The 12,971-nt window shown below is 49.5% G+C and overlaps 1 protein-coding gene across 2 annotated transcripts in view; it reads left to right on the forward strand.

The window, feature by feature from the left end:
• The window catches only part of LRP1 (LDL receptor related protein 1), a 1,410,884-nt gene that overhangs the window by 912,655 nt on the left and 485,258 nt on the right, over positions 1–12,971 (forward strand). For both annotated transcript variants that reach the window (XM_069230782.1, XM_069230783.1), the window contains exons 60-61: positions 8,623–8,828; positions 9,658–9,846. In XM_069230782.1, coding sequence (XP_069086883.1) covers positions 8,623–8,828; positions 9,658–9,846 — 395 coding nt within the window. The remainder of the gene's footprint in view (positions 1–8,622; positions 8,829–9,657; positions 9,847–12,971) is intronic.

The following is a 12,971-nucleotide window of genomic DNA, read 5'->3' on the forward strand; positions in this document are numbered from 1 at the left end:
CATCCCCAATATCAGGATAGAGCTCTTAAAGGATCACAAGTCAGGAAAAGGAACTAATATTTTCTAATTCCTTGTAAGTAGGCTGATTAACCTACCCTGCAGACCTGTGTCCTCGTAGAACCGGACGCAGAGATAAGTACCTGGTATTCCCAAGGACTAGCAAGAGGGCTTAGAAAATGGATTGTGCAAGAACAGGACCAGACCAAAGTGGAGTGTAGAAGAGAAGGACTTAAAAAAGAAGGGGACAGAGTCCAGTCCACGATGGAGTGTCCAGAGAGGGCAGGAGACACTACCCACACTTCCCAGGAAGATGATCTGGGTCGACATGGGAAGGAGATGGTCAGCTGTGGAGACCAGGAGCTGCAGAGAAGTCCTTGGAGCTGTGCAGATGATGTCCCACGTCATTCGCCGGGTCGCAGATGGTCAGTGGTTAGGAGAACCAGCGACAGGCCTTGACAAACTAAGAGTTTCAAGGCTGAAGAGGACCAGCAAGGTCCAGGGAACTTGAGCCTTGGAGGGGGGGGTCCGGGCTGACCCTCAGCAGTCAGGAGAGCCACCAGAAGCAATCACAGCCACCACAGGCAACTCACTGACAGCAGGCACAGTAAGTTGCAGTGAGGCCCAATAAGCACAGCTGGAGAAGAGTCCCACGTCGCTGGAGCAGCATAGAGGAGGCTGTCCTTGCTAGGGTGAAGTGCTAGAGCCTGAGGCTACTTGGATCTTGAAGATCCCTTGGATCAGGAGCAAACAAGCCTCGGTTGCTGCAAGAGTCACGGTGCATAGGGGTACTGTTGTGAAAGGAGAGGCAAGGGCTCACTGTCTCTGAAAATGGACATACGGCAGAGACGGCCAGGGAACCACTCCAGACCACAACCTGTGTTGCAGGATACACACAGTTCCATTGGAGGGCTGATCCACGCAGCCGGACATCATTGCTGTAGGTACCTGCAGATGCTGGGGAGTGACCCCTTCACTCCAAGGGAGATTCCTTCTTGCTGAAGCTGAAGTCTTGCGGACCCCAGAGGATGCTCCACCGTGGAAATGTTGCAGTTGCAGGAAGGAGCCCTGGAAACAATGTTGCAAGGCGAGGTTGTCTTGGTTGCAGTCTTGTCGATTCCTGAAGTGTCCATTCGCGATTCCGGTGGCCCGTAGCAGAAGTAGACAATGCAGAGGAGTCCTGGTAGAGCCTTGCCTGACGAATCTGGGGACCCTCCCATAAGGGAGTCTCTAAATAGCCCTACCAGGGGGATTGGTCACTTTGCACTGTGACCTGATGTCACCTGCCGAACCTGGCCACTCAGATGCTCCCAGGGGCCACTGCACATCTTGTGACAGAACCAAGTGGCCACCTGAAGGAGCTCTGGGCACCACCCCTGGAGTGTTGATGGACAGAGGAGTGGTCACTCCACTTTCCTTTGTCCAGTTTTGCACCAGAGTACGGGGTCCCTGGATTGGTGCAAACTGGTTTATGCAAGGGGGGCACCAAATGTGTCCCTGAAAGCAAATGGGTGGCTTAGGGAGGCTACCCCTCCTCAGCATTGTAACACCTATTTCCAAGGGAGAGGGTGTCACCGCCCTCAACCACAGGAAATCCGTTGTTCTGCCTTCCCCTGCCTGAGCTGGTCAAGCTGCCGGAGGGCAGACACCTGTCTTGGGGGCTGCAGCAGCACAGGCTGTCTGCAAAGTCCTGGATGACTGGTTGGAGCAATACTGGGGGTTCCTCTAGGGAGCCTCCAAAGTGCATGGAGTCATACAACCAATACCGGCATTAGTATTGGGGTATGATTCTGACATGTTTCATACCAAACATGCCCAGGTTGGGAGTTAACATTATGTAGCTGGACATGGGTCCATGTGTCCAGTACAGGGGTAAAATGGCTTCCCTGCACTTACGAAGTCCAGTGCATTGGAACTGGAGTTTGTAGGGGCACCTCTGCTTATGCAGGGGTGTCCTCACACACAGGAGCCTGCACCCTGCCCTCTAGACTAGGAGGGCCTACCACAGGGGTGACCTAGAGTAACCTGGTGAAGTGACCTGTGGTGAAAAGGGTGCATGCACCTTTTCATGCAGGCTGCAATGGCAGGCCTGCAATCACATTTTGCATGGACTCCCATGGGTAGCGCAATATATGCTGCAGTCCACAGGGAGCTCCTGGTGTCCCAGTGCCCTAGGTACCTAACTACAAATTTAGAGGGAGAGAGAACAATCACTGGAGTCCTGGTTAGCAGGATCCCTGTAACACAAATCTAAGCACACTGATAGCAGCCAAACAATGTGGGTAACTGTGCCAAAAAGAGGGTACTTTCCTACACAACCCTGCCCCTATCCCTACCTCAGAAGCATCTGTTTGTAAAATGGACTGCCTGGAGTAACCTGGGCTTCTTGGAATGGGAGCAGAGCACATGGCCTCTTTGAGGTAATCAAAACGTTTTTCACAACTAGCTGTCCTTTAAAACTTTCTTGGGCATCCTTTTGGATGTGAGGTCAATTAAGGGGGCTACAATGGAGGCCCACCACCAGAAGAGCTTTTCAGTGGTTCCCAAACTGGGAGCGCGGCTCCCTGGTGCGCCATTAAAACTAGCCAGGGGCGCCGCACACAGTTTGGGAACCACTGGCTGTAGTTTTATTGTGTCCGAACTGGAAATAGCTAAGTGGTTCCCAAACTGTGTGCGGCGCCCCTGGCTAGTTTTGATGGCACACCAGGGAGCCACGCCTCATAGTTTGGGATCCACATGCCTAATGAATACTCTTTTTTTTTTCTTTCTTTCTTTGTCCCTGTAAGGAAATGCCTCCTTGGCATGGTTGCCCCCTGACTTTTTGCCTTTGCTGATGCTATGTTTACAATTGAAAGTGTGCTGAGGCCTGCTAACCAGGCCCCAGCACCAGTGTTCTTTCCCTAACCTGTACTTTTGTATCCACAATTGGCAGACCCTGGCATCCAGATAAGTCCCTTGTAACTGGTACCTCTAGTACCAAGGGCCCTGATGCCAAGGAAGGTCTCTAAGGGCTGCAGCATGTCTTATGCCACCCTGGAGACCTCTCACTCAGCACAGACACACTGCTTGCCAGCTTGTGTGTGCTAGTGAGGACAAAACGAGTAAGTCGACATGGCACTCCCCTCAGGGTGCCATGCCAGCCTCTCACTGCCTATGCAGTATAGGTAAGACACCCCTCTAGCAGGCCTTACAGCCCTAAGGCAGGGTGCACTATACCATAAGTGAGGGTACCAGTGCATGAGCATGGTACCCCTACAGTGTCTAAACAAAACCTTAGACATTGTAAGTGCAGGGTAGCCATAAGAGTATATGGTCTGGGAGTCTGATTTACACGAACTCCACAGCACCATAATGGCTACACTGAAAACTGGGAAGTTTGGTATCAAACTTCTCAGCACAATAAATGCACACTGATGCCAGTGTACATTTTATTGTAAAATACACCACCGAGGGCACCTTAGAGGTGCCCCCTGAAACTTAACCGACTGTCTGTGTAGGCTGACTAGTTCCAGCAGCCTGCCACACCAGAGACATGTTGCTGGCCCCATGGGGAGAGTGCCTTTGTCACTCTGAGGCCAGTAACAAAGCCTGCACTGGGTGGAGATGCTAACACCTCCCCCAGGCAGGAGCTGTGACACCTGGCGGTGAGCCTCAAAGGCTCACCCCTTTGTCACAGCCCAGCAGGGCACTCCAGCTTAGTGGAGTTGCCCGCCCCCTCCGGCCACGGCCCCCACTTTTGGCGGCAAAGCTGGAGGGAACAAAGAAAGCAACAAGGAGGAGTCACTGGCCAGTCAGGACAGCCCCTAAGGTGTCCTGAGCTGAGGTGACTCTGACTTTTAGAAATCCTCCATCTTGCAGATGGAGGATTCCCCCAATAGGGTTAGGATTGTGACCCCCTCCCCTTGGGAGGAGGCACAAAGAGGGTGTACCCACCCTCAGGGCTAGTAGCCATTGGCTACTAACCCCCCAGACCTAAAACACGCCCTTAAATTTAGTATTTAAGGGCTACCCTGAACCCTAGAAAATTAGATTCCTGCAAACTACAAGAAGAAGGACTGCCTAGCTGAAAACCCCTGCAGAGGAAGACCAGAAGACGACAACTGCCTTGGCTCCAGAAACTCACCGGCCTGTCTCCTGCCTTCCAAAGATCCTGCTCCAGCGACGCCTTCCAAAGGGACCAGCGACCTCGACATCCTCTGAGGACTGCCCCTGCTTCGAAGAGACAAGAAACTCCCGAGGACAGCGGACCTGCTCCAAGAAAGGCTGCAACTTTGTTTCCAGCAGCCTTGAAAGAACCCTGCAAGCTCCCCGCAAGAAGCGTGAGACTTGCAACACTGCACCCGGCGACCCCGACTCGGCTGGTGGAGATCCAACACCTCAGGAGGGACCCCAGGACTACTCTGATACTGTGAGTACCAAAACCTGTCCCCCCTGAGCCCCCACAGCGCCGCCTGCAGAGGGAATCCCGAGGCTTCCCCTGACCGCGACTCTTTGAATCCAAAGTCCCGACGCCTGGGAGAGACCCTGCACCCGCAGCCCCCAGGACCTGAAGGACCGGACTTTCACTGGAGAAGTGACCCCCAGGAGTCCCTCTCCCTTGCCCAAGTGGAGGTTTCCCCGAGGAATCCCCCCCTTGCCTGCCTGCAGCGCTGAAGAGATCCCGAGATCTCTCATAGACTAACATTGCGAACCCGACGCCTGTTTCTACACTGCACCCGGCCGCCCCCGCGCTGCTGAGGGTGAAATTTCTGTGTGGGCTTGTGTCCCCCCCGGTGCCCTACAAAACCCCCCTGGTCTGCCCTCCGAAGACGTGGGTACTTACCTGCAAGCAGACCGGAACCGGGGCACCCCCTTCTCTCCATTCTAGCCTATGTGTTTTGGGCACCACTTTGAACTCTGCACCTGACCGGCCCTGAGCTGCTGGTGTGGTAACTTTGGGGTTGCTCTGAACCCCCAACGGTGGGCTACCTTGGACCAAGAACTGAACCCTGTAAGTGTCTTACTTACCTGGTAAAACTAACAAAAACTTACCTCCCCTAGGAACTGTGAAAATTGCACTGTGTCCACTTTTAAAACAGCTATTTGTCAATAACTTGAAAAGTATACATGCAATTTTTATGATTTAAAGTTCCTAAAGTACTTACCTGCAATACCTTTCGAATGAGATATTACATGTAGAATTTGAACCTGTGGTTCTTAAAATAAACTAAGAAAAGATATTTTTCTATACAAAAACCTATTGGCTGGATTTGTCTCTGAGTGTGTGTACCTCATTTATTGTCTATGTGTATGTACAACAAATGCTTAACACTACTCCTTGGATAAGCCTACTGCTCGACCACACTACCACAAAATAGAGCATTAGTATTATCTGTTTTTACCACTATTTTACCTCTAAGGGGAACCCTTGGACTCTGTGCATGCTATTCCTTACTTTGAAATAGCACATACAGAGCCAACTTCCTACAGTCCCCCACCCTTGTCCCGATTCTTGGCAGAATCCCCCTGCATCTGCAAGCACCTACAACCACAACGTCTGGCTTCGTGGATCTGCACTCCTGTGGAACTGCGTCGATCCTACAACATAGGTGGTGGTATGGAGTGGTCCCTTTGGTCCTCTCAGCCCTCTGTCCATTTTGAGAGGGTAAGCCCTTGACTCTCCTTGCAGGACAGTACCCCTGTGCACCTTGACTCTTGCAGCAACCAAGGGTTCTTGATTCTTGCGCCAAGGGATCTTCATGCTCCAAATAGCCCCTCCCTCCGGCACTTCACCCTTGCCAGGACAGTCTCTCCTCTGCTCTTCCAGCAACGGGGGCTCCTCTCCAGGTGTGCTAACTGGGCCTCACTGCAACTTACTGTGCCTGCTGCCAGTGGGGTGCCTGTTGGGGGCTGTAACTGCTTCTGCTGGCTCTGCTGACTGCTGAGGGTCAGCCTGGACTACCACTAGAGCCCTGCCTTCCAAGACGCTGCCTCACTAACCAATAGGGGTTGCCTGGACCTGGTATAAGGTGCAAACACAATAGGTGTTCACCACGCACCATGCCAGCTTACAAGGGGCACCCCTTAACCTTACTCTTCAGATTCCTGGTGACCTGAGAAGGAGGACTCAAGACCCGCACCATCAGAGAAGACTCCAGGTGACAACTGACTTGACCCCAGCCCTACTGGCCTGCCTGCAGCAGCTTCAGTACTCCCCGTACAAGATGACTAGTCCTGCACGACCAGCTACCCCTACAAACCCCTAGAGAACTGCCTTCCTACCCCAGATCTTTTGAGTACAGTGGCCCTGTTCACAAAGAAACTTCCAAGAAGGGCTCCAGTACTGCCCCAGATCCGCGAGCCCTACCCTCTCTGCACCTGCACAACATGGCCCGTGTCCAGGTGGCCCACAAGTCCAGAGAAGGCCCCTAGGCAATTTCGAACTAGAGTCCACCCTGAGTTGACCCCTCCTGTCCAACACGACAATGCCTGCACCATAAATCCAGAGCTATACCCCGCACCCCCACCCCGACTGGCTCTGGTGAAGATTTCCCAATGCCTCAAGATACCCGTGCACCCTCAGTCCCCCGGCCTTGGGAAATTTAACAGACGGTCCAGCGATATCCAGTGGGCTTTCTATTTACCTGTCCAGCAGTTGGTTTTCTTTAGTCGACTTCCAGGACCAAGCCTGCACCATCTTTGTGACCCCCTAGGGTTCCCCCATTGAAAAGCATTGAGTGTCAACCCTGTGTTGGCACCCTGCACCTGGCTGCCCCTGTGCCGCTGAGGGTGTGTCTGGTGCTGACCTGTGGCCCCCCCGGTGCTGATCTAAACCCCCAAGTTCTGTGCCCTGAAGTTGCAGGTACTTCACTGCAAACTGTTTCTTTCTAAGTGACCCGTGTCTCTATAGGATTCCATTGGGTGCCTGACACCAAACTTGACCTCTGGACATGGCTGGCCCAGTGTGGTGCACCCTCGATGTCTTCCTAAACATTGCTCTGTGGATACCTTGTCCCCCAAACGGGATTGTAAGTCAAGTACTTGCCTGCAAATTGTGTGGTTGCTTTTCCTCCCCTTGGACTGCATAGCTTTCTATTTGAAATTGCACTGTCCTCTTTTGAAACTGAAAAGTATTACCTCCTGTAAACTGTCTTATCTGTGAATTCTAAACAAAGTGCATTTGATACCTGGAAGTGATACATACTTGAAATTGTGCTTACTTGCAACAAATATTCTTTTGGTTCTAGAAATAAAGTAACAAAGTATATTTTTGATACATAAAGCAATGGGCCTGGAGTTAGTCCTCGAGACTGCCTCATTCCTTGACTGTGTGTGTACAAAAAATGCTTAGCACTACCCTCTGATAAGCCAAAGTGCTAGACCACACTACCACAAAAGAGAGCATTGGTATTATGTACTTTAGCCTCTGTAAAGCTTCTGGCGTCCCCTGGACTTTGTGCACGGTATACCTTTGGTATAGTATATACAGAGCCAGCTTCCTAGAACTCGGTCTATGAAAATGTAAAATTGATTGTCGATATTGTGTGTATTGCAGTAAGATTTTATAGTATGTTATGTAGATTTATTTTTGTCATTTAATTTGTTCTGGTAGTTATTTTAAATTGTAAGTCTCACTATGAAAGACTGAAACAAATGAAGTATGAGCTGAATTGAAAAGATGTTGATAGGCAATGCAATTAAAATATTGGAAATGTTATGCTATCAACACCTTCATTTGTATCTGGAAAAAGGGTACTACATCTCATGAATGGTAGTACAGAAGATGGTCAGTAATTAAAAAATTCTAGATTAAGTACAGTGGACACTGAATAAATGGCACTGCTTTCGGTATAGAGCCTGACCTTAACACTTTTTGCAGGTTAAGCACTTAATGGCATTTTACATTTTGCATCTTGATAGCTGACATGCACTCATATGAAGGGCATTACACTTTTAGCTGTACATTTGATCTGCAGTCAGTTTGATTTGTGAGTTCTGTCTGGTTTATGACACAACCTGAGGTCCCTGGTTTAACTGTTTAAACATTGAGAGAAAATCTGTTATACCCAAAGAGATCTTTATGCTATGGAGAGCACTCTAATTTTAGATAAATGTCATGTGAACTTTGTCTTATAGTTGAGTCAGTAGGGTAAAAGAAGATATTAATTGTTTTCTGATTAACAGTTTTATGAAAGGACAGTGTTAATCTAACTGCATAATAATAGTAAAACACAGTTTTTTACTGATAGCAAAAGTAACCAAGTAATGAATTTTTTTTAAAAACTAAAGTCAATAAATATGAAGCATTCTTGGGCGAACGATGGCCAGTCCATTTAAAATTAGGAGTGTTCTCTAAACGTGTTGCATACTAATCCTAACTGCTCTTTCCACACTTGTCACAGTTGTCATTTTTTCTGCTCTATACTTAAACCTGTGCCTAAAGTTGAGTGTAGATGAAGGGATCCGGAAGTAGGCTTCTCTGACATCTTGCATCACGTTTCTCCTTATGTATGCTCTGCAGTGATTGTTGCTAACAAAGTCCCCTTGTTTTATTGATGTGCTTTGCAGAGCTGTGTTTATTTGTCTAAGCTGCCGCGTAGTACCTGTTGGTGTCTTTTTCTTGACTTACCTTTTTAATTCTAACAGCTACCTATACTGGACAGACTGGGGTGATCACTCATTGATTGGCAAGATTGGCATGGATGGCTCCAACCGAAGTGTGATCGTTGACAGTCGAATCACTTGGCCTAATGGCCTCACCCTGGACTATGTTAATAGTCGCATCTATTGGGCTGATGCTCGCGAGGATTACATCCAGTTTGCAAGTCTGGACGGTAGCAACCGACACACAGGTAGGGCATTTGGGAAGACAGAATTTTAGTTCTGACAGATTGGCTAGGATGCGGCCATCACTCTAATGCCACCAATTTGGTTTGTGACTAATGTGGCATTCATGACAAAAATAAATGAACCACAAGATGTGCAGCAGAGGTAGGGAAGAATCTTTAGGGCACAAGATGCTTGCACTGACAGTAGCAAGGTAATGTGTTTAGCGCTGGCATAGCAAAGGCTGCCGCAGGATAGAATCTTTAAAGTGTATTAGGCACTGATGATAGTTACAGAGCAGTGTCTTAAGGTTATACCACATACAGCAATGATTGCATAAATGTCTTGTCACCAGGGAGGCTGTTTAATCTGTAGGAGGCCCATTAACACAATAGTTTTTTTTGGAACAGTTCACTACTCTTGTTTGTGTTGGGTCACCTCTAGGAGGTCCGATTATATATCAGGGTGTTTAAGAACCTGCTTGTGCCACGTGCATTCTAGGAAAGCAGTGTGATGTGAGGGCATATTTGGGAAACACATTGATGGGGCTGTGTATTGGCATAGCACGCCCAGTTGGAGCAGGTCGTGACTTTTTCCCCTATGCTCACTGTTATGACCTGCTTTAGGTAAGGAAAAAACTGTTAGCAAAATCTTAGTTTATATTGCTGTGGAAATATGAGCTATCTGCTTCTCAATTTGTATGAAATGATACTCTTTTCAGCATGATTTTTAAGGCATGCGTCACAGAATACCCCGTAATGCTGGTGGTTCTAAATGGATGTTTTATTGTTTAATTGTCTACTTTTTTTGTGATCTGATTGAGCTCTGCTGACCTTTTTTTCTCCTTTGCTGCAGTGCTGAGCCAAGACATCCCACATATCTTTGCTTTGACCATCTTCGAGGACTACATCTACTGGACCGACTGGGAAACCAAGTCTATTAACCGAGCTCATAAGACAACTGGGGCTAATAAAACAATGCTTATCAGTATCCTTCACCGGCCCATGGACATTCATGTTTACCACCCATATAGGCAGCCTGACGGTGAGGAGGATTACAATCATAGTTATTGTTAACTGGCATCTGTATAGAACATAATCTGTCATTACTATTGTTTTGCAGTGTTTACCGCAGTATATGGGGAACTTTGCAAACAGAGAAGATGGTATAGAAATAGCACCTTTCTGACATGGTCCTCCCACTTTTTTCCTGGTGTCCATGTATTTAGACTGTAGTACACTGGGATCATGCTAATCAGGACCCCAGTGCCTGGGCTCTCTCCTCAGAAATGTGGTTGCTGGTGCACTTTTTACACCCCACAATTGGCAAACTGGTGCACCCATGTAAGTCCCTAGTATATAGTACTTAGTGACCCAGGACATTGGTACACAGGGGTCTCCCATGGGCAACAGCATGTATTTTGCCACCCATGGAAGCCCATGCAAACTGTGTCTGTAGGCCTGCCTTTGAACCCTGCATGATAAGGTGCATGCATCTTTCACGTCAGATATAAGGCTTGCCTTATATTGCGGTCACTGCACTTGGACACTGTAAGTCACCCCTCTCGTATGCCCTTCAGCCTATTGCCACAGTGCATGTTCCTAAGCTACCCATGCATGAGCAGAGGTATCCCTACAAACCCCAACTCCAATTCCTGGGCTTTGTATGTGCAGGGAAGCCATCATATGGGATGTAGTGGATACTGGTCATGTTGGAATCATGCAGCTGCAACAATTCCACTGTTAATTACATGATACCATGTACGCAGGGGGCTTCTTAGAGGATCCCCTGGTTCTGCCTGTACAGCCTTACTGAGTTTGCCTGCCAGCCCACGCTGTTGCAGATCCCAAACACGGTTCTGCCCTCCAGCTGTTGAGCTTAACTCGAGCAGGGAAAAGCAGAACAAAGGATTTTCTGTAGGAGGGAGGTGTGACCCCTCCTCTTCTTTAGAGAACTAGGTGTCACTTGGGTGGGGTGGCCTCTGAGAGCCCCCAGTCTGGTTTAAAGGGCACATTTGGTGCCCTCCTTGCCTAACCGAGTTTGCAGCAGTACAGGAACCCACTGTTCCTGCTCTGGCGCAAATCCACACAAAGGACAGGGGAGTGACCACCCCCCTGTCCAGCTTGCCCCCTAGGGAGGTGCACCGAGCTTTGCAAGCCTGGAAGCAAGGCAGGCAGAGGCACCTGGGAGCATCTGACTGGTCATGCCAGGTAGATGGCGTTCCTGACACCCTCTCCTAAGTGATTCACTGCAGAGAGTGACCAACCCCCTTTTAGGGTTACTTAAGGTCTCCCGCAGTGGTGGGTCTTCAGATTTGTCAAGTAACACTCTCCAAGGAACACTCTGCAAGACATCTTCTGTTCCTGGCCTCTGGAGCCGCTGCTCCACTGCTTTTAGAACTGAAACAAGCCTGTATCCGGTTGGGAGGGCTCCCACTGCAACATTGTGTTCGATGGCATCTGTCGCTGTAGATACACATGTTCTGCATAGCTCGCCATCTGGTGTTGGGTCGGAGTGTTACAAGTTGTTTTTCTTCGAAGAAGTGTTTTCGAGTCACGGGACCGAGTGACTCCTCCTTCTGTGCTCATTGCGCATGGGCGTCGACTCCATCTTCGATTGTTTTCTTTCCGCCATCGGGTTCGGACGTGTTCCTGTCGCTCCGAGTTTCGGAACGGAAAGATAGCTGAAAACGGAAGATTTTTGACGGTATCGTTGCGATCCGGTTCGAGATAAACACATATGACGACGCATTGAACATCGAAGCGCTTCGGTGCCCTTCGGGGTAGATTTCGGCACACCGTCGGGGCCTAGTCGGCCCGACCGCGTGGAGAACAAAGCCGATGGAACGGACCCCGTTTCGATTCTGCCCTGAATGCCACAACAAATATCCTTATACGGACCAACACTCGGTCTGTAACCTGTGCCTGTCACCCGAGCACAGCGAAGAATCCTGTGAGGCCTGTCGGGCGTTCCGGTCCCGAAAAACTCTGCGCGACCGTCGAGCGAGAAGACTGCAGATGGCGTCCACGCCAAAGGAGCATCGACAGTTCGAGACAGAAGAGGAACAGGAGGAATCCTTTTCCATCCAGGATTCAGACTCCGACGAACTCGACAATACAAAAACTGTGAGTAAGACGTCGAGATCAGAACTTAAAAAAGGCAAAAAGGCCCAGGGGACGCCACTGCCAACCGGCCATGGCTCAACCCAAATTCCCGGTGACCAACAATCGGCACCGAAAAAGGCCCATTCAGTGTCGAGATCGTCCGACTCCGGTCGAGACACCGGCACGCAGCCTCCTCGGGACCGAGAGAGTGCTAAAGAGAAGCATCGACACCGAGAGTTCGGTGTCGACACGGATCGACGCCGAGACAGTGGCGCCGAAGACCATAGAGGCCAAGATTTTTCGGCTCAAAAGAAGAGGAAAGTTACCTCGGAGCCGAAAAAACAAACAACAGGGTTTTCGGAGCCGAAAAAAGCACCAACAGACCCAGTTTCAGGCTCCTATACTGAAGAACATTCTATGTCTTCACAAATGAAAAAACACAGATTCGAACAGGAACTGCAATCCACTGAAGTGGATCACACGCAAAAGCGTATCTTTATTCAGCAGGGGACAGGGAAGATCAGTACCCTTCCACCTGTCAAAAGAAAGAGAACACTTCAGTTTATAGCACTAGAAACTCCTCAGCAACAAACAGCAAAGAAGGTAACACCTCCTCCCTCGCCTCCACATGTAACTCCGGCTTCGCCAACTTACACCCCGTCACATTCGCCAGCTCACACCGCCATGAGCCACGATGACCAAGATCAAGACGCGTGGGACTTGTACGATGCACCAGTGTCTGATAACAGCCCAGACACATACCCAACTAGGCCATCACCACCTGAGGACAGCACAGCCTATTCACAAGTGGTGGCTAGAGCAGCACAGTTCCATAATGTGGAACTACACTCTGAACAAGTAGAGGATGACTTTTTATTTAACACCCTCTCCTCCACCCACAGCTCCTACCAAAGCCTGCCTATGCTCCCAGGCATGCTACGCCATGCAAAGGAGATCTTCAAGGAGCCAGTTAAAAGTAGGGCAGTAACGCCTAGAGTGGACAAAAAGTATAAGGCGCCTCCTACGGACCCTGTATTCATCACCTCTCAGCTGCCACCAGATTCT

The sequence above is a fragment of the Pleurodeles waltl genome, chromosome 4_2, assembly GCF_031143425.1.
Source record: "Pleurodeles waltl isolate 20211129_DDA chromosome 4_2, aPleWal1.hap1.20221129, whole genome shotgun sequence".
Classification (NCBI taxonomy): domain Eukaryota; kingdom Metazoa; phylum Chordata; class Amphibia; order Caudata; family Salamandridae; genus Pleurodeles; species Pleurodeles waltl.